A 19,765-nucleotide genomic window follows, 5' to 3' on the forward strand; every position below is an offset into this window, starting at 1 on the left:
AGGATAGCTAAACTGAGGAAATATGAAAAATACTGCTCACTACAGCTCATTTGCAACGTTAATTTTTTATTGTTTTAGAGATAAGGTCTCACTCTGACACCCAGGCTGGAATACAGTGGCATGATCATAGCTCACTGCAGCCTTCAACTCCTGGGCTCAAGGGGTTCCCCTTGCCTCAGGCTCCCTAGTAGCTGGGACTACAGGCACGTGCCACCATGCCCAGCTAATTTTCACCTGCAACTTTAAGGAGCTCTACAAAACCTGAGTATGATTCATTTCAATACGAAGACAACAGAGACAGAAGAAAAGCACAGATTCCCTACTACCTTTAATAAACTGGGGAGACTATTAACAAAATTGACTCTTAAAAGCCATTACCAGTCTTTTGCCCTAAGATTTATATTAGTATGCATTTTCTATTTTAAAATATTTATGCCAAACATAGAAATTAGACTGCCAAATGTAGGGGAATATGCAAGAGAACTTTGACAAACCAAAGAGAAAAAACAATAAACAAAGGATTTGAACAGTCAAGTCACACAAGAAATTCAAGTGGTCAATTAACATGAAAAGACATTCTACCTCACTAATAAAGAAATACAGGCCAGGTGCAGTGGCTCACACCTGTAATCCTAGCACTTTGGGAGGCCAAGGAGGTGGTAGGATCACTTGAGGCCAGGAGTTCAAGACCAGCCTGGGCTACATAGCGAGACTCTATCTTTACAAAAAATAAAAAATAAAAAAAAATTAGCTGGGCATAGTGATGCATGCCTATAGTCCTAGCTCCTTGGAAGGCTAAGGCAGGAGGATTACTTGAGCCCAGGAATTCGAGGTTGCAGTGAACTGTGATCACACCACTGCACTCCAATCTAGGCAACACAGCAAGACCCCATCTCGAAAGAGGGAAAATACAAATTTAAACGAGACAACAGTTTTCTGTTTAGGAAATTAGCAAAAATTTGAAAGATAGAAAAATATGGAAGAATGTACATTATCAAACTTTTAGAGGGCATTTGGCAACAATATCAATATTTAAAATGTGCATGTCTTCCCAGCAAACTTACTTTTATAAATTTTTCCTAGAGAAATAGTAATCTTAAGGCATAAAGACAACCATGCTCACAGAAACATTATTTCTAACAGACAAAAACTAGAAAATACCTACAATACCTAAATGGACTTATCACTTAGGGAATGGTTAAGTAAACTATGTGATGTCCACACTAAGAAATTTTACTCAGCTCTAAAAAGAATCACACGGATATTAAATAATAACATGGAGGATGTTTACGATATATCATTGCGTGAAAAATTCAGCGAACTGCACAACCACACGGTATGAGCCCATTTGTTGTAGAAACTAAAAATGATACAGGTGATGTATCTGTTTTTTTTTTAAATATTTTAATATGTACAGAACATGATCTGGAAGGATAAACCCTAAGCCATTTCTAGTGTTTCTCTCTGTGGTTATAGATATTTCATGGCAAGGGGTGGGGGCTAAGTTTTTATTTTATAGTCTTCTCTGTTGTTTGAATTTTTGTTATAAGCAGATATATTACTTTTATAATTAAAAATAACCAATGGGGGAGTTCTCTCAAAAAATTAGATTGTAACATATTATCACATTGAAATAAAAAATGTATCTCAACGTGTCCACTAATAATTTGGATAGTCACATGCTTCGTAAGTAAGCTGGGTAGTTACAGCATAATTACTTAACATAATGACTAAGCGTCAAATGTGAATACCCTGCTTACCTCTTTAGGTGATAAATTTTATGTGTATACTGTCCCTTTTCTCCATCCTTCTCATAAGGTTCATTCTTTAAGACTTCAATTCCTTCTCCACCGCCAGTCTCATTCTTACTAGCTTCTGCAACAGAGTAAAGCTGCCCAACCTGATACTGAAATTTCAAAGAGCACAGAATTTCAGTAAGTCAGCAGTAACTGCATAAATTTTCTATGCTAAAATCTTAATATAGAAGATATAGAAAAGCATATCCACACTATTCAGCACATATGTTCTATAAGAAAACACAACTCAAATTAGAAATTAATGTGTTTAGGAAGTCAAACACCAGATGATCACAGTTTTAAGAAACTCTGTATTTTACAGGATTTCCATTATTCAAAAAAAAATTGCCAGTTACAAATACTCTAGTGTTTTTATACTATCCATTTATCAAGAAAATGTCTTGCCACTTGGTTCAACTTTTGAACAATATACATTTTGTACTTTCCAAAGCATTTTCACAACTATTATATCTCACTCAATGTCACAAAATTCTAAAGAAAGTATGCCAGGAATATAATTGTCACATTGCCAATTAAAGCTGAGCAACCAGAATATTGACCTTGATACAGAGGAGGGACATATGGTGTAATAACAAAAGCCTGAAGATCCAAAGAATCACTCATGACAGTCCCAATTTTTATAGACCTCTGGGATCTTTTTCCCCCCATGACTTATGTATTACATGCCCAGTTTGGCCCTTCCTTAGCCAACCAGAAACAGTGACTGGGTACCCAGGATCAGACCTGTTAATTGTGAAGTTCTTCAGTAAAGAGAAATTGTTTTTAAAGTCTTATAAATATACAAGCATTACCATAAGAGGCAGCAAATTGCTGGTAGCAATTTTTATTTCATTTAAAGTGATCCAGAATTCTCAGTGGTCTGCATCAATACCCATGAGTCAGCAGTACTGTACTTTGCCAGTCTGGAGCCACTAGATCCAACAAATATTGTAAAAGCAAAGTTCTTGTGTTCTAATTTGTTCCTGTGACCCAATCATGGCACTAATTCCAACTCTACAAATTTGGCTACATTTCTTCCTTCCAATGAAGATAGCCTGAAGAAGTGTTTTCCTCTTTGTAAGCATATTTTCAAAGAAAAGCTATAAAAATCTACCTCTAAGAACTTGTAATTCAAAACTAGCATTTTATTTGAGGGACAAAAAATAGGGGTAGTTGTCAGCTCAATAAATATTCATATCTAAAAAGCTCATAGGGATATGATGCTATCTTGCAGGTTAATTATATTTAAAAACCCAGACCCACACACAATCTTACTCAATTTGGAAGGGTTTGGGAAGATGAAACCAAAAATATTTCTTAAATGCTCCAAAAATAAACTTCTGTAGAAACTGCAGAGAGGACTATATTTCTCCTTTTGGCTTTCCATGATACAATACTTGGGTTAGTCTAGTAATGCCACAGTCCTTAAATATCTTCAAAATGTACTTTTCAACACTGTCATATTCTAAAACAGGATTAAAATGTCTCTAAGGCAAAAGGTAAATTTCATTTTGGTCAGGAACACACAGTAACAAAAATACACACAGAAACAACACAGTATCCAGAAAATGTTATTAATAGACTGATATTTTGTGGCATGCTACTAGGCTTTCTCTCATTCTCATTTTTTAAGAATAACAAATTGATACAGAAGACATGTCTATTAAATCCGAGTATAACAAAAAGCTAAGAAGATTATTTTGGGTAACAATACCAAAACTCAAAGATTTCAACAAGCTGATTCAACCAGCTGAAACCAAAAGAAAAAATTTAACCAAAACAAATATCAACTTCCACATTCAAGTTCAAACAACCAATTGTGCAAATAAAGAATAGGGGTGCTTGGCAGGTCTGGAGTGTGCTTTGATACAGTGAAACCTCAGGCACTCCTGAGATATATACAGCTGTGTTCAAGTCTACACTAAACAGTGCCAGCTACTCTTTTTTAGTTCCTGCATTTTTTTCTGTCTTCTGTCAGCTGTCACTTCTTAGGTTATCAGTTTGTTTTGTCTCACTTCCAATTCACTGCTTCTAATCTACCTTTAGCTCTAGGAAAACTAGATAATTGAGCAAATGGGAACTATGTGCAAGTTACAGAGGGGCCCAGAGAGTTTTATGAGTTTTGCTACACGTATCTTCATTTCTCACAAGACTTTTCTGCTTTTATCCTCATTCTTGGCTATACCACAACTGCAGGACATGCAGGAGTTGAATAGGTGATATATTTCTATATTACATGCAGACTGTGGAAGAAAAGTGCTCAGTTTTGTGCTGGTCAGACCATTTCTGGAATACTGTTTTCAGTTCAGATCAACAACTACAACATATGCAGTAATGACACCAGCTGGTGAGGAAGTCTAGAGGTCATATTATTAGTAAATTAATATTAGACCAAATGAATGTGCTGGGAATATTTAACCTTGGGACCTTTCAAGATGGAACGAAAGGGACTGAGGGGAGGTGGGGGACAGCTGCCATCAGAAAACCTGAAGGGTTACCACACGCAAGACAGAACAGGCTTATTTCCCATTGCTCAGGTGGATGATCCATAAATAGTAGTCAAACATTACACTAAAGCAGATTTTGGTTTAAAGACAAATGTTTAAAATGTCCAACAGTAAAGTAGGCTGCTTTTCTAAGGAGCAAGCTACTTAACCTTAAAGTGCTTAAGTTTAGGCTGGAGCCTCATTTCTCTGGGATGTTGGAGAAAGAATTCCAGCACTGGATCAGAGGTTAAACAACATTCCTTAGACTCTTCCAAAACAAGGTAGTTAATAAGAAATACATTTGCAGTTAATTATGTGTAACACATCATAATTCATTCTGTCACATAAGCTGGAACGAAAGGTAAATGGATACTAGGAAAATACCAGTTTAGATTCACCTATCGAAATAAACTACCTATACCAATAAACGATGCAGAAGCAAGAAAGACTTACCTCCTGAACAGAACATGGCAAAACCACACGGCTAAAAAGACAAAAGAAAAAAATATATACATTACATATGAAACAGTCAGCTTTAAAACAGATCTGTAAAGAGCTTTTACCTTAAATTCAATTATACTATATAAGAAGACACTTAAATCCAAAAGCATGAGGATGTCATTTATGGAAGAGGGTCTTTACAACGTCTATAGCCCTAAATACGGGTTAAGCTGGGAAACTAAAACAATGGTTTCTGGATCTCAATGATCATTTGCTTTTAGCATTCTCATTGTGCTGGGACCCCAACATGCAGTAGCAGAGATTCTTGTGAAGAGCACAGAAACAAGCGAAAACTCATCACTGAAAATTGCAGCGTACAGAATGTATTATTTGTAGATTGTCTGGTCAGGCTGCCCTCATGAAATTTTTAGTGTGGTTTCATTCTCCATCTATATACAGTGCATTTTATTTTCATAATACTTCTCACAGAATACATGTCTTGAATATCATGAATGAACGCTTCCAAAAAATGTTCCCCCACTACTCAATTATTCCTCAAATTTAGTAAGATAAAATAAGGGGTCCTTTAAAATTAATATGAAAAAACTTTACCATAGAAACTACCTTGAACCTTATAAATATAATAATCCCTTCCAGGGTAGATTCCATGTAAGGTTGATGTGTCTGATCCTGTCCAAGGGAGTCTGTTATTGGACATACCAAAAGGATTACCATTATAGCTCCATTTTGCCTATAATACAGTCCTAAAGATGAATTCCAATAATATTATGGTTTATTATTTTATGTCAGAATATTGCATTTTATCTCCAGATTTTTACAGGGAGATTCCTTAACTTATTTCCATCATAAATTCTGAAAACCAAGACCCTCCCTGTCTCACAATAATAGCTGGTTCCAAGACAGCAACTTACTTTTGGGGGGGATGGAGGAGACACAGTCCTCAGACTTTTCTCTCCACGTCTTACACAACTGTCATTTTACAGAAAATTCCTAACAGCTTTCCTCATTCCAATTTTTCTTCAGCTGCAATTTCTCTTATTATTTTCTTATAGTAAGAGTCATTTAGTTTATTGTATCAGTGACAATCTTTTCCACCTAGACATTCTTGTTTAATAGTCTTTCTTATACATAAATATGAAATGAGAGAATATTACCCAGAATATTATATCTAGTTTTCATTCCAGCTACACTTTCTACCTACTTCTCTCTCCCTATTCTCATCAATCATTTATGCCTGCACATTCACATCACCTTAGTCTCCAAATGTCCAAAACATATCTCCTGTATTCTCTCCTCCTTGACTACTGGGAGTCACTCATCACTCTTTGTCTTTCTGATAATAGTGATTCAAAAACAACGAACATTCCCAAAGTCACAATGGTTACCAATTTCCATTCTCCATCAAGAATAAACTTCTTGTAAGTCCTTCCATACCTAAAAATCTCTAATCATCTTAGCTGTCTCCTCAGGGAGCACACCAACTTGCTCACTGTCTTAGTAAACAACATAAACTGGGGGAGGGGAGGCTAGAAAGATACAGATTGGGAGTATATTTTCAGGGCCTAGAATAATATGGTAAGAAATTATTAAATTCATTAGGCAACAAAGAATCCTGGGAAGTTGTTCCAAGAGGTAAATGGCAATTAAAGCTGACCCGAGGAAGCCATCTGCAGTTGGTTAAAAGCACTGAGAAGCAGGAGAATGGAGAAAAGCCACCTTTTGGGAGGCTGGGAAAGGGTTATTAACAAAGGCCTGAACCAAGATGATGGACTGTAGAAGGAATGGAAGGAAGAAATAGAAGGGGAAGAGTTAAAAGTTTTCCCTGAAGTTTCACAAAACCAAAGAATCGCAGCTGACTACTTTCAACAAATACTCACTTAGCAGGAAGATCCCCATTTTTATTTAACACTTTCAGAGTAATTTCTTTCACAATGAAAGTGACTGATTAAGATTCTCATGATGAGTCAGGTAACTTCTTCAAGATTTGCTCAACCAAAAGTAAAAAGGAACATACTAGTTTTGCTTTTCCATTATCATTCTAAAAACAGTATTCAACTTCTAGTGCAATCTGAAAATTTTCAAACATCTTTGAAAGTAAGTTTCCAAAGAGAACCAGCAAGTAGTTCTTTAAAATCAAGACGTTAGTGATATTTGTCTATTGTTTAAGTAATAACTTGAAGGGAACCTGCCCACCCCTAAAGTCATTTCTAACCTTTTCTTATCAAAAATGGATGAATTTCATAGGACAATAAACATCTGCCAAAGTATTTTAGTTACCACTATCTTCACATAGGAATGACCTATTCATTGCTCCTGTCCAAAACAATTTTAGAAAGCTGACTTGAGAGTAGAAGAGTCATTTTTTCATTCAAGAACACTGGAGACTGATAGTGTGCTAGCTAGACTAGATGCTGTGCTAGACACTGGGAATACTTAAAATAAGAAACAGTACCTTCCAAACGTCTAAAGAGAAAAACAAAACCTAGGGGAGATGTACATGAGGGAGTGAACATCAAGAAATTTAATTTATAACTCTTTAGAAAAAACAGACTTTGGGCACATTTCAATATTCGTTACCTCAGTACATTTAAATTCTTATAATGAAAACAAAGGTTTGCAAAAAGCATAGTGTGCAAATTCCCAATGGAAACTGCTTTCCATGAGTTAGTTTGATACTACTCACATAACTGTCCACAGGATCTACTGAACAGTTAATTTACATTTTTGGAGGTAGGAAATAACTAATTAAAAAAAAATGACTAGATCTCTGATCTAAAATCACTTCTGAAACTCACTGACTATGTAAGTTGAGCCAAGTCAATTTCTTTCTGTCTTATTTGCTCCATTTGTCTTAATGTCTGCTACCTACCTACATCAGAGAGATGTCAAAGTAACAAATAAGGTAACACTTGCACAATACATTGTATAAACATGTAACAAAACTTTATATAAACCCAATGTTCAGTACTATAAATAAGCTTCATTGCAAAATTTCATTCTACAACAAAAGGTGATCAAAGTTATAATTTTTCATCAATTTGTTAACAAATATTTACTGAGTACCTACTATGTCCCTATTATTCCAAAAGCTGGGGATATGGAGGTGAGCAAAGCAGGCAAATTCATGGACCTTACATGCAGAAAGAGAACACATCTACTAGAAGGATAGAAAAAATAAATAAATTCTGTCACACGTTAGATGTCAGTAAGTGCTATGCAAACTAATAAAGGAAGGAAAATACCAATTGGTGGGAGTGGCAATTAGGTCTTCAGAGGATTCCCTGAGAAAATGACATTCCAGCAAAGACCTGGAAGGAGGTGAGTCAGTGACCTAAGGGAACAGCACTTCAAGCAAGGGGAACAAAAGCAAGCAGAAAGGCCCTGAATTGAGCTTATTCTAGAGTAGTGGAGGAACAGCAAGGAAGCTTGTTAACAAGACTGTAATGGAAGAGAAAAAAAATAGTAAATGAGATCACAGCAGAAAAAAAAACAGTGTAAGGCTTTGTAGACTGCTGTAGAAACTTCGATTTTTATTCTTGGTGATAGAGGGTCTTTGGAAGGTATTAAGTAGACAAGTCACATCAGTGACTTTTTAAGAAATGTTTGGAAACACTACAAATAAGGTGTCTGGAGATAACTAAATTGGGCAAAAAGCACTTCTAAGAATTTAAAATGAAAAGAGGATGTGAAAAACAACAAAGAATGGGGCAGTCCTCGAAACCCCTGGTTGCCCAAGGAATGCTGACGACACGAACCAGCTATGACAGCTGAACATTCACTTCCAGACAGTCCTTGCCAGTGCAAAAAACTACGACTTTTCAACAAAATCACTTGGCCAGTCTGATGCACCTGGAAACCCCTCCATTTGACAGAACATGTGTTAACTCCTCACTTTAACTCAGTGAAGTGGGTGGAGCCCAAAGTGTCACCTCATCTTAAAAGATGCGGAAACTAAGACTCGGAGCAGAGATGGCTCTCCCGTGAAGTCCTCTGAGAAGCCCAGAGGAGACTGCAGGTTTCCTAGACTCCGGACTCCTGCACGAACTTCAGGGCGCCAACGTCCCACCTCGAGTCCTGACACCAAGGCTGCCTTCACCTGACAAACCCATCTCCCGCGGGTTACAAGGAGGCTCCACCCCGGACAACAAATCACGGTCAGACCCAACGCGTCTCCCCCACCCTCGGACCACAGCTCCGTCCCACCAACCGGCCTAAACCCAGACAGGAGGTGGAGGGTTGCTGAGAAGGCGGGTCCCAGCGGAAACTCACGGCCGCGCCTTCCTCAGCCATGCGCTCGGGCCTGGACCCAGCCGCCTGCGCCTGGGGACAGAGTGCCGCCGTGTTACCACGGCCGAGCCTGGAGGGTCGGGCAGCGCCCAGCGGAGGGGCCTCGGGTGGGCCGGGGGCGCGTGCCGGGGGGAGGGGGCGCGCAAAAGGAACGGCTGGCCCGGGGCTCCCTCCGCCTTAGGAATATTCTGCCACTTCTCAATCAACAAATCTGCCCCCACCGCCGTCGCGGAGCCTCGCTCGCGCCCACAGACCCACTCACAATTCCTTAATCAGCACCATTTTCCCGGAACCCCCTCACAGCTGCCGCCTCTACCACCGCCGCCGCCGCCGCCGCTACCGCTTCTCAGGGCGTCTGCGCGGCCCCGCCCCCCTACCCCGGGAGCCATCGCCGCGCCTGCGCGCCTGCACTCTTCCGCCGCGACCCGTTGCGTCAGCGCGCGAGGCGGTCTAGCTCCGCCCAGTTCCGCGCCCCACCCTGGGCACAAGAGGCCTCTACTGCGGCTGCGCGGCCCCCTGGAGCACGTGCGGCTTCTACTGCGGCTGCGCAACCTCAGCGCGCGCGGACGTTCGTCAGCGTCCAAGGGCTCCTCCCTCCAGCCGAAGTCCCTCGGGGCGTCTGTGCAGCCTACGCTTTCCGGTGAGTTTTGTAGTTGGTTCCCTGGTGTAGCGGTGACGAGTTCTCGTCTCTGTGTCGCTGCTGTGAGAACGGGCCAACCTTCTTGACCGACGCCTCATTCGCGAAGTCCGTATTAGAGAGTTCTGGCGGGTTCTGTTTCCCTCCGGGCCCTGTTAGCTCAGACTCCGCAGGAGGATGTATCCGCCCGAAGCACGGCCCTGGTGGAGGTTCCAGGAGCCCCGTGAGTGCAGCCGCCTGGCCGGCGCTCAGCTTCCTAGGGCCGGCAGCTGTGGCCACCCGAGTTTCCCCGCGCCCAAACCCACCCGAGAATCCAGAGTCTCATACGTGACTCGACAGGGTGCGCGTCCAGTACTCCTGACGAAGTCCCCTTTGGGGAAAAGAGGCGCTTGCCCATGAGACCCAGAGAAGGGGTCCGTTCTGGGAGGACATTAGCGCCGTCGCAGTGAATGCCCACCGGCTTCAAAGCCAAAACGTGGACTTGGAATGAGTTCCTAGCCCAGGGGTCACTGTCTTACTCTATGCCAGGTACAGGTCTAGGCAACAGGGATACGCCTAGGCATAAAATAGACCTAGTTCCTGTCCTCAAGAAGCTCACAGTCTAGAGGAGGTGATAATTCGCCTGGAAACAGAATTTGAGGGTAGTGATAAGTGCTATGATGTGAGTAAAATAGAGCAATGGAGGCAAATGTAGCAAGAGAAGGGCAGTCTCAGTAGGCCGTGTTTGAGCAGTGAAAATGGAAGATGTTAGAGCCCAGCCTGTGAAGATGGGAGAGGGGCATTCTAGTTAGAGGAAAACAGGCTTCGAGGCTGGAATAAGTTTAGGGTATTTAGGGAGCAGCTAGAGGGCAGGTGTGGCTAGAACAGCTTAGGGAGGAAAATAAGCTGGGACCAATTAGATCACAATTGACATTCTATACAAACCATGGAAAGCTGTTTAAAGGTTAATTAAAAGAATAAAAATATCATTAAAACTCTTCTGTATGAGCCTCTTGTATATCTTACACTGGAATACAACTGCAGAGTTTGGGCCGCCTCAAAAAAAGTAATGGAAGCAAAATGTCCACCAAAATGCTAAAACTTCTTCCTATGGCAGTGTCTGGGAGTCATTGAGTTTATGCTGTATGTGAATTGTGGTGCTCGTTTTTGTGAGGGCAGGGATGTAAGGAAATACATGCTCGCTCTTTCGAGGAATTCGGAAGCAGAGAATCCCTTGCTTTGGGTGGACACCTGTTTTATGCCAAGTACTGTGCTGGGTAATGGAGATGCTTTATTCACCTTTAGAAAACAGTATGAGATAGTATTTTAGCTTGCTTTAGAAAGGGGAAAACTGAGATTCAGGTAGCTAAGTTAAGTGACTTGTGCAAAAATTACCCAGCCTGTTTGCAGAGCCGAAGTCTGGTCTTCTGTTAACACTGATTTTCTAGATAAAAGTAAAAAAGTTGGGGCATGCAGACAATCTTTATGACAAATAATTGTTCTCTTTTTTTTAATGGAAAGAAGGAAATTATCAAAATCTAGATGTTTAGAGACGAAAATAAAGAAACTATAGATGTGCATACTATGCACCAGTATACTAGAGCTAGGAGGTGTTCTTTAAAATCCAAGGAGGTAATACTAAGATTAGTTGCCAGGTTTGTATAATGGTTGTTACATGTTGCAGTCTCTCCCCAAATGATGTGCTTGTTGAAAGTATAAATAACTTTTTAAACGTGGATAAATTTATTACATGCTTTATCAGTCATTAAGAAAAATTGGGACGTTTCAGATCATTTCTCGAACTTTTGAAGTCTTCCCACAAGTGTTCACTAATTCCATTGTCTGCATAGCATAGTTCTTGCTCATGTTACTCAAATGTTTATAAAATAAATAAGACAGTGGGCTGGATGGCGCATACCTCTGAACCAGTATGCGGTATAAAGTGTCTGGCTTTCCTATGGTTAAAGAAGAAAATTATTTCAATGGTACTTGTAAAAGTTTGGTAAGGAAGACTTTATTTAGGACCTTCACAGTAGCTGTAGGAACCCCTGCAAATGGGATTTTGCTGCAGGGGAGAGAGATTGGGCTCTACTCAGAAAACAGCATGGGCAAGTGGGAATTTATAGCCAAGAAGCAAGGGAGCGGGGGAATCAGTGGTTGGAAAATTACTAAGAAGAAAGCAGGGGTAAGGGAGATTCTGGCTAAAGTGACCTAACAGAATTCTTGCTGAAGACGTGATCAGACATGATCTGGGAGAGGGCGGAGGATGAGGAACCTGATCAGATATCAAGGGTGATCAAATAGCAAAGATGAGGGGTGCTTGCTAAAACTGGATTTTACCAGTAAATGCACAGATAAGCCTAGGCCTGACTGAAGTTTGATCAAGCAGAAAATCTTTGTCATCATCAAAAGATTGAGTTGAGAAACAGGATAGATTAAGAAAGTAACCAGTTTATATTTGTTGAGAGAAAGAAAATACAGTAATTCAAAATTAGGTGGGTAGAAAACATGAAACCTACAAAATGAAACGATATCCTGCAGTACTTCTACTTAAAGGATAAAAATGGCAGAATGAAAGAATTATGAGGGGAACTGGAAAGTTGGAAAGACGTGAACCAACACTCAGAATGAGAAAGAAGGACATATAAGGAAAAAGACTAATACTCGTGGAAAAAAAGACTAATGGATTAATATCTCCGTTGTATGATACTTTCTTATATTACAACTAAAGATGAACCCTGTGGTGCATTTTTGTAAATACGGATATAAAGTGTAATATAACTTATTAGTAATTGTGTCTAGATATCAAAAAGATCCAACCTCATTATAAGCCTGATGTCTCTTGTTTGTTCTAACTTTCGATTCTCAACAAAGGTAACTTTTATGCACAAAATGTCCAGTTGAATTAAACTAATTTTCCCAGCCTTATATAACCTCGAATTTCATTACTTCTCTTGTATGTAGTTCTGGGGCAAAGAGCTCATTACAGCATGAATGATGGTAGATTTTACTGAAGCAAACCAAAAGATTTCTGAGCACAAGCAGTGTTGAAACACTCATTTTATGCACTGGTTAATATAGCACAACTCTGATTAAACAAAGAAGTTTGAACAGTTCTTTAAATTTGTGGTCCCCAACCCCTGGGCTGCGGGCTGGCATCAGTGCGTGGGCTGTTAGGAACCGGCCTGCACAGCCCAAGGTGATCAGCAGCAAGCAGCAAAGCTTCATCTGTATTTACAGCTGCTCCCCATCGCTTGCATCGCCGCCTGAGTGCTGCCTCCTGTCAGATCAATGGCAGTATTAAATTCTGCATTATGGTGAGTTGTATAATTATTTCATCATATATTACAATGTAATAATAGAAGTAAAGTGCACAGTAAATGTAATGTGCTTGAATCACCTTGAAAACCATACCCTCCACCCAACCCCGGGGCTGTGGAAAGATTGTCTTCCATGAAACCGGTCCCTAGTGCCAAAAAGGTTGGGGACCATTGCTTTAAATATAATAATTGAACTTAGCCTCCCTCCTGGCAGCTAAGGTAAGGGTTCTTAACCTGGGGTCCAAAGGCCTTTTGGTAGGGCTCCAGGGAATTTGTGAACCAGTGAAATTATGCACATAACTTCATGTCTATGTACATTTTTCTTTCATTTGCCTTGCTTAACTCTGCATTTTGCCATCCGGTTTCTTTTTTGTTTACTCCATTCCAAAATGATTCAGAATATGTCTATGAAAACTAGAAATATTCCCAAGAATGCTTTAATTTTGTTAAACATCTAGACAGATCAAAATGTTGTGCTGTTGCAGGAGAGACAGAGTTGGGCTTTGGAGTAAAGACCTGGGTCTGAATCCTGGCTCTGCCACTTGCTAGTCTGAACCCTGAGAAAAATTACTTAATCTCTCAGAGACCTCAATTTATGCATCTAAAAGAGGACTACTAGTATCTACATCTACAACAGATTTGTTCTAAGAAATAAAAGATGAAGTATATAAAGTACCTGTGCTACACATGACCTGATGTGTAATAGGTATGCACTGAATGGGAACCATTTAAAAGCTTCTATAGAACAGGAACAGTAATTTAAGATGTAAATCCGTAGAGGTAACTGCTATCTTTGATGACTGTTATTCTAATGCGTAAATAAGAATGCATATGTGCATTCATACCTGTTTTCATATGGGCTGTGATAATTCACCTTTTCCCTGGAGTGCATAATACAGATTTCTGTTCTTCTGTGTCCTCACCAACATCTAGTATTGTCAGAATTTTTATATTTTGCTACGTTATTGGTTTTAAAGTGCTATCTCATGTATACAGTTTGCGTTTCCTCCAGGGTAAGGATTTTTTCATGTTTACTGCCATATTATTCTTTCCTCTTTTTCCTATTGGTCTTGTTTTTTATTTTTTGACTTGCAGGATACACACACACACGTATATATTTACATATTCTGGATCTGAATTCAATTTTCTTTAGTACTTTGAATATATTCCTTTCCGTCTGTGGATTGTTCTATCACTTTGTTTGTATCTGAGTTTCCCAACCTCTGTTGTGTTGACATTTGGGGTCAGATAATTCTTGGTTGTTTGTGGAAGCTATTCTGTGCCATGTAGGATGTTTAGCAACATCACTTACCTCTATTTGCTAGATGCCCGTAGCAGCCCTCTAATCATGACAATCAGAAATGTTTCCCAAACGTTGTCCGCTGTCCCCTGGTGGGCAAAATTGCCGTAAGTTGAGAACCACTGGTATATAGTGACTCTGTTGTGTAGAGTTATTTATCTTTAAGAAAATTTTATCTTGCTAACATTTTTTGAGTTTTTATTATAGGCCAGGCAAGACATAAGTGTTTCACATGAACAAAACCTACCTATTTACTCATCTCAACAGCATATGACATAGGTGGTGGTGTTGTCTCTGTTTTATAGAGGAGAAATCTTGTTTTTTGGTATCTTCTTTCAGTATATTCTTCATTCAGTGTAATGTTCCTTCATTATGTTTTTGAGATTCATCAATGTGTGTAATTCAGTCCTTTTTGTTGCTCAGTGGTATTCCTTTGTATGGATATATACCAGAATTTGTTGGTGGACTTTTGAGTTCTTTTCAGTGTTTGGTCGTAGTAAATCTGCTATGACTGTGTAGAAGTTTTTCTGTGGGTATGTTTTCATTTTTATTGGGAAAATTTCTTTTGGATTATAAGGTAACTGTATGTTGTAGAGATCATCCAGCGTACAAGTGTCATGGCACAACAAAGAATGCTCCAGACCGTGATCTCAGGCTGAAGGAGGAGGAGAGACTCTTTTCCTTTCAAAGAGCTCTGGAACGTCTCTGAATCTCCGTATTGATGGTAGGGAAAGGCCTATGTGTTTGCAGTACAGAACGTATAGATAAATCTTTGGTGTCATACAGTAAGCACATTGTTCTAAACAAGTCTATTTACCATATGCATTAAATTTATAATTGTCTTTTTATTTCCTTGTTGTTCCTTAAGGCTGTAAAGGGCAAGGACCCAACATCAGTCACGCTTCCATACATTCCAAAGCCTGCTGTGTGCAGCCAACTGATAAACATTCATGTCCCAAGTCCTGTTTGCAGGACTGCCAGATTTCCAGCTTTCTCACAGTCCCTTAACCCAGGCCTTTATGCCTTCTCTAATATCCTGTACATGTGTTTAACTATAGGAGAAACTACTACATCAATTTTTTAAGTGGTTGTACTATTTTACATTCCCACTAGCAATGTATGAGAGTCCAGTTACACCATATCCTCATCAACACATTTTAGCCATTCTGGTGAAAATGTTGTGGAATCTCATTGTACAATGTGTTTCAAAAGTCTCCATACATAGGAAAAATAAACTCTCATTTTACATTTTGTTTTTAATATTTTTATATATTTTTTTTCATTCTTTCAGATACCCTAAAATAGCGGTCCCCAACATTTTTGGCACCAGGGACTGTTTTTGTGGAAGACAGTTTTTCCACGGACTGGGGAGTGAGGGGGAATGGTTTTGGGATGATTCAAGCGCATTACATTTATCGTGCACTTTATTATTATTACACTGTAATATATAATGAAATAATTATAAAACTCACCATTGGTTGGGGACACTTGCCCTAAAAGAATGCCACTGTCAAAAGAAGATCGTATTGAAATGATCCTGATGGCTCCTTCGGGGAGCTGTTGCAAGGTTGCAGTGGACTTTAACGGGAAGCATGGCAAGCACATTACACACAACACCGTTGCCAAACTTATTGAGAAGTTCAAGAAAACTGGAAGTGTTGTGGATCAAGAGAAGTGGACGTCCACGGACATCCACTGACAAAGGCACCACTGTCGAGGTACTGGCAGCACTTGCAAGGAATCTGCAAAACATACGACAATTATCTGCAGAAACCGCATGTCCAGTGCGTTATGAAAAATAGCATCCGTACAAAACGCAAATGCTACACCATCTTAGTGAAGAGGACCCAGATAAGAGGCTTGAGTTTTGTGAATGGGCTCCAAACAAACCGGGCGAAGACAAACTTCACAGCCAAGATCCTCTTTACTGATGAAGCCAATTTTTATGTCAACGGAGAAGTCAATCACCAAAACCTGCCTTACTGCAGTGATAGCGACCCAAACTGGACGAGTCTGTCAGAAATGCGAGGTACTGGAAAAGTGATGGCGTGGTGCAGGATATGGGGCAACAGAATTGTTGGACCTGTTTTCTTTGACACAAATCTTACTGCCGACCTTTACTTAAACATGCTACAGGATAACAGTGCCGTCTGTCTTAAGATGGAGAGTTTCCATCTTATTTACAACACACCAGGGCACCACCTCATTCTGATATCAGGGTACAGTGATGGTTGGATCAACAGTTTCCAGTTCATGGATTGGTTGCCACAGCCCCATGGAATAGCCTGTGGGGCCACTTAAAGTCCTTGGTGTACAAACTAAAGATTAGAATTGTGGGTTATTTACAGGAATGCATTTGAAATGCAGTTACTTGCATAACAACAGATATCTTGGAACGTGTTCACCATGAGTGGGAGAGAAGAGTTCGTGTGTGTAGAAAGAGGTGACCAACACATAGAGAATATTTTGTATAAATCTGCAATGAATATTTTGTAAATGTATATTTAGTTACAATTTCCTATCTTCCCTTAAGTATGGCAACTTTTGGGACACCCTGTAGTTTAACTTGAATTTCCCTGAAGACTAATGATGTTAAGCATTTCTTCATGTACTTATTGGTCATTTGTGCATCATCTTTTGTCATGTCTGTTCAGATCTTTTTCCCATCTTCAAGTTTTATTACTGATTTGTAAGACTTCTTTGTATATTCTAGATTTAAGTCCTTTCTCAGATGTATCTTATGAGTATTTTCTCCCAGTCAGCAGTTTGCCTTTTTTTCATTTTAATGGTAATTTCAAACAGCAGAAGTTTTAAATTCTGATGAAGTCTAATTTATCAGTTTTTCTCTTTTATGATTCATGCTTTTTGTGTTCTAAGAAATCTTTGCCTATATCCAAGACACAAATATCTTTATTTTACTATGTTTTCTTCTAGAAGTTTTAAACTTTCAGCTTTTACACTTAGGTCTGTGATCCATTTCAAGTAAGTTTTTGTGTATGTGTGATGTAAGAATCAAGATTGATTTTTTTGTATATGGATATCGAGTTGTAGCCCCAGTAACTAAAAAGACTCTTCCTTTACTCATTTGTCTAAAATCAGTTGACCATATGTACGTGGGTCTATTTCTGAATTCTGTTCCATTAGCCAGTACATTTATCATTATGCTAATACCACACTGCTTTGATTACTGTTGATTACTATAGCTATACATTAAATCTTGCAGTTAGGTGGTCTAATTCCTCCCAATTTCTACATTTTCAAAATTGTTTTGGCTCTTCTAGCTTTTTTTGTTTTGCTTTGTTTTCGTTGTTGCATTTCTGTAATCATTTAAAATAATTTAGGCTGGGCAAGGTGGCTCATGCCTGTAATCCCACTACTTTGGGAGGCCAAGGCAGAGGATAGCTTGAGCCTAGGAGTCGAAGACAAGCCTGGGCAACATAGACCCCATCTTTACAAAGAATTTAAAAATTAGCCTAGTGTGGTGACACATGCCTGTAGTCCCAGCTTGGGAGGCTGAAGCAAGATTGCTTGAAGCCCAGGAGTTTGAGGCTGCAGTGAGCTGTCATCATGCTGATGCACTCCAGCCTGGGAGACAGAGTAAGACCCTGTCTCTAAAAAAAAAATAATAATAATCTTGTTAATTTGCACCAAAAGAAGCCTGATGGAGTATTTATGGATATTTCATTCAATCTGTAAAATAAGGGAATTCACACCTTAACAATATTGAATCTTTTTTTAATTTCAGAGTATTATAGGTTACATAAATTGCCCTTGTACCATTTGAGTCAAAGCCATAAGTGTGCCCTTCCCCCAGATAGCGTGCATTGCACCCATTAAGTGTGAATTTACCCATCCCCTCCTCCCCCGCCATGTGCTTGATTTCCAGTGAATGTTATTTCCATATGTGCACATAGGTGTTGATCGATTAGTTCCAATTTCATGGTGAGTAAATGTGGTGTTTGTTTTTCCGTTCTTGTGATACTTCACTTAAAAGAATGGTCTCCAGTTTCATCCAGGTAAATGCAAGAAGTATTAGTTCACATTTTTTTTATGGCTGAGGAGTACTACATGATATACATATGCCACATTTTATTAATCCACTCATGTGTTGACAGGCAGTTGGGTTTCCACATCTTTGCAATTGTGAATTGTGGTGCTATAGACATTCAAGTGCAGGTGGTTTTTTTAGAAAAATTTTTTTTTCCTTTGGGTAAATACCCAGTAGCGGGATTGCTGGATCAAATGGTAGGTCTACTTTTAGTTCCTTGAGGTATCTCCAAACTACTTTCCATAGAGGTTGTACTAGTTTGCATACCCACCAGCAGTGTATGAGTGTTTCTGTCTCTGCATCCATGCCATCATTTTGTTGTTTGGGGACTTTGCGATAAAAGCCATTACTTTTTTAAAACAACTTTTTGTAGAGACAGGGTCTTGCTACGTTGCTCAGGCTGGTCTCAAACTCCTGACCTCAAGTGATCTTCCTGCCTTGACCTCCCAAAGTGCTAGGATTACAGATGTGAGCCAGTGAGCCCAACCCAGTAGCTGTTCTTTATTACATTATGGGTATTCTTTTCCTAGTTTAAGAGTTTTTGTCATTGTTTGGTATTGAATTTTGTGAAATGCTTCTTTATCTGTTGAGATCACCATGTTTTTTCTTTGTTCTGTTGATGTGATATATTCTATTAGTAGATTTTCTGAAGTTGAGTCATCCCTGCATTTTTAGAGTAGACATTAGCTGATCATGTTTTATGTTTTTTATTTCACATTTGTCAGCTGTGATTTTAAGATAGGTTTGCTTGATAGTTGAGACAATTTAAATTGTGAAGATGAGAGATATTTATGAATAGTGCTTATTTTAATTTCAAATGGTAAACTAATGGCTTATTAATTAGCTGGCTTAAAATAAAGATGATCTCTATGTAAGATATATCATTATTTTCACCCAAGAGAGGTTTTCTGCAAACATTTATTTTTGAGTAGGTGATGCAAATCATGTTTCATGATTCAAATTGTGTAAAAGAGTGTACAGTGATATCTCCCTTCTGTTTCTGTGCTGACATCTCCAAAAGCCAATGTTACCAATTTTTTTGTATTTTTCTGGAGATTTTGCATACATAAACAAATATATTTTATTTGTCCTTCTCTTTTAAAAAACAAAACAAAACATAAATTGCAGTGTACACACCATTCTGCATCCTGCTTTTTTTCTTGGGGAATGTATGAATTCACTCAGAGAAGTGGAGCTACTACTGTGTTATGGATGACATGGCATTTATCAAATGAATTGGCCTTTACACAATTGTAGGGGTTGCTGGGAAAATAAAGGTTCAGAAGGGAAAGTTGGACAGTGAGAAAAGGAGTCACTTTCTGAAAGACTAGTCTGGTGGACAAGTTAGAGCTTGTAGTAAAATCTGACAAACCAAACACATCCAGCTACTAAAGTGAGACTGCAAAGAGGGCAAGGTCTGTGAGAGACTGTTGCCTATGTGTCGTTACTC

The 19,765-nt window shown here is 39.3% G+C and overlaps 1 protein-coding gene across 2 annotated transcripts in view; it reads right to left on the reverse strand.

Annotated features, from left to right (window-relative positions):
- Positions 1 to 9,430, reverse strand: part of PITPNB (phosphatidylinositol transfer protein beta) — a 63,172-nt gene extending 53,742 nt beyond the window's left edge. The window contains exons 1-3 of one of the 2 annotated variants that reach the window (XM_045534369.1): positions 9,294 to 9,430; positions 4,736 to 4,766; positions 1,761 to 1,906 (exon numbers count right to left, since the gene is read on the reverse strand). In XM_045534369.1, coding sequence (XP_045390325.1) covers positions 1,761 to 1,906; positions 4,736 to 4,766; positions 9,294 to 9,313 — 197 coding nt within the window. In that variant the 5' untranslated portion in view covers positions 9,314 to 9,430. The remainder of the gene's footprint in view (positions 1 to 1,760; positions 1,907 to 4,735; positions 4,767 to 9,293) is intronic. The other variant, XM_045534370.1, reaches the window with a different exon arrangement.
- Positions 9,431 to 19,765: the final 10,335 nt, after the last annotated feature.

This window comes from Lemur catta, chromosome 21, assembly GCF_020740605.2.
Source record: "Lemur catta isolate mLemCat1 chromosome 21, mLemCat1.pri, whole genome shotgun sequence".
Taxonomy (NCBI): Eukaryota; Metazoa; Chordata; class Mammalia; order Primates; family Lemuridae; genus Lemur; species Lemur catta.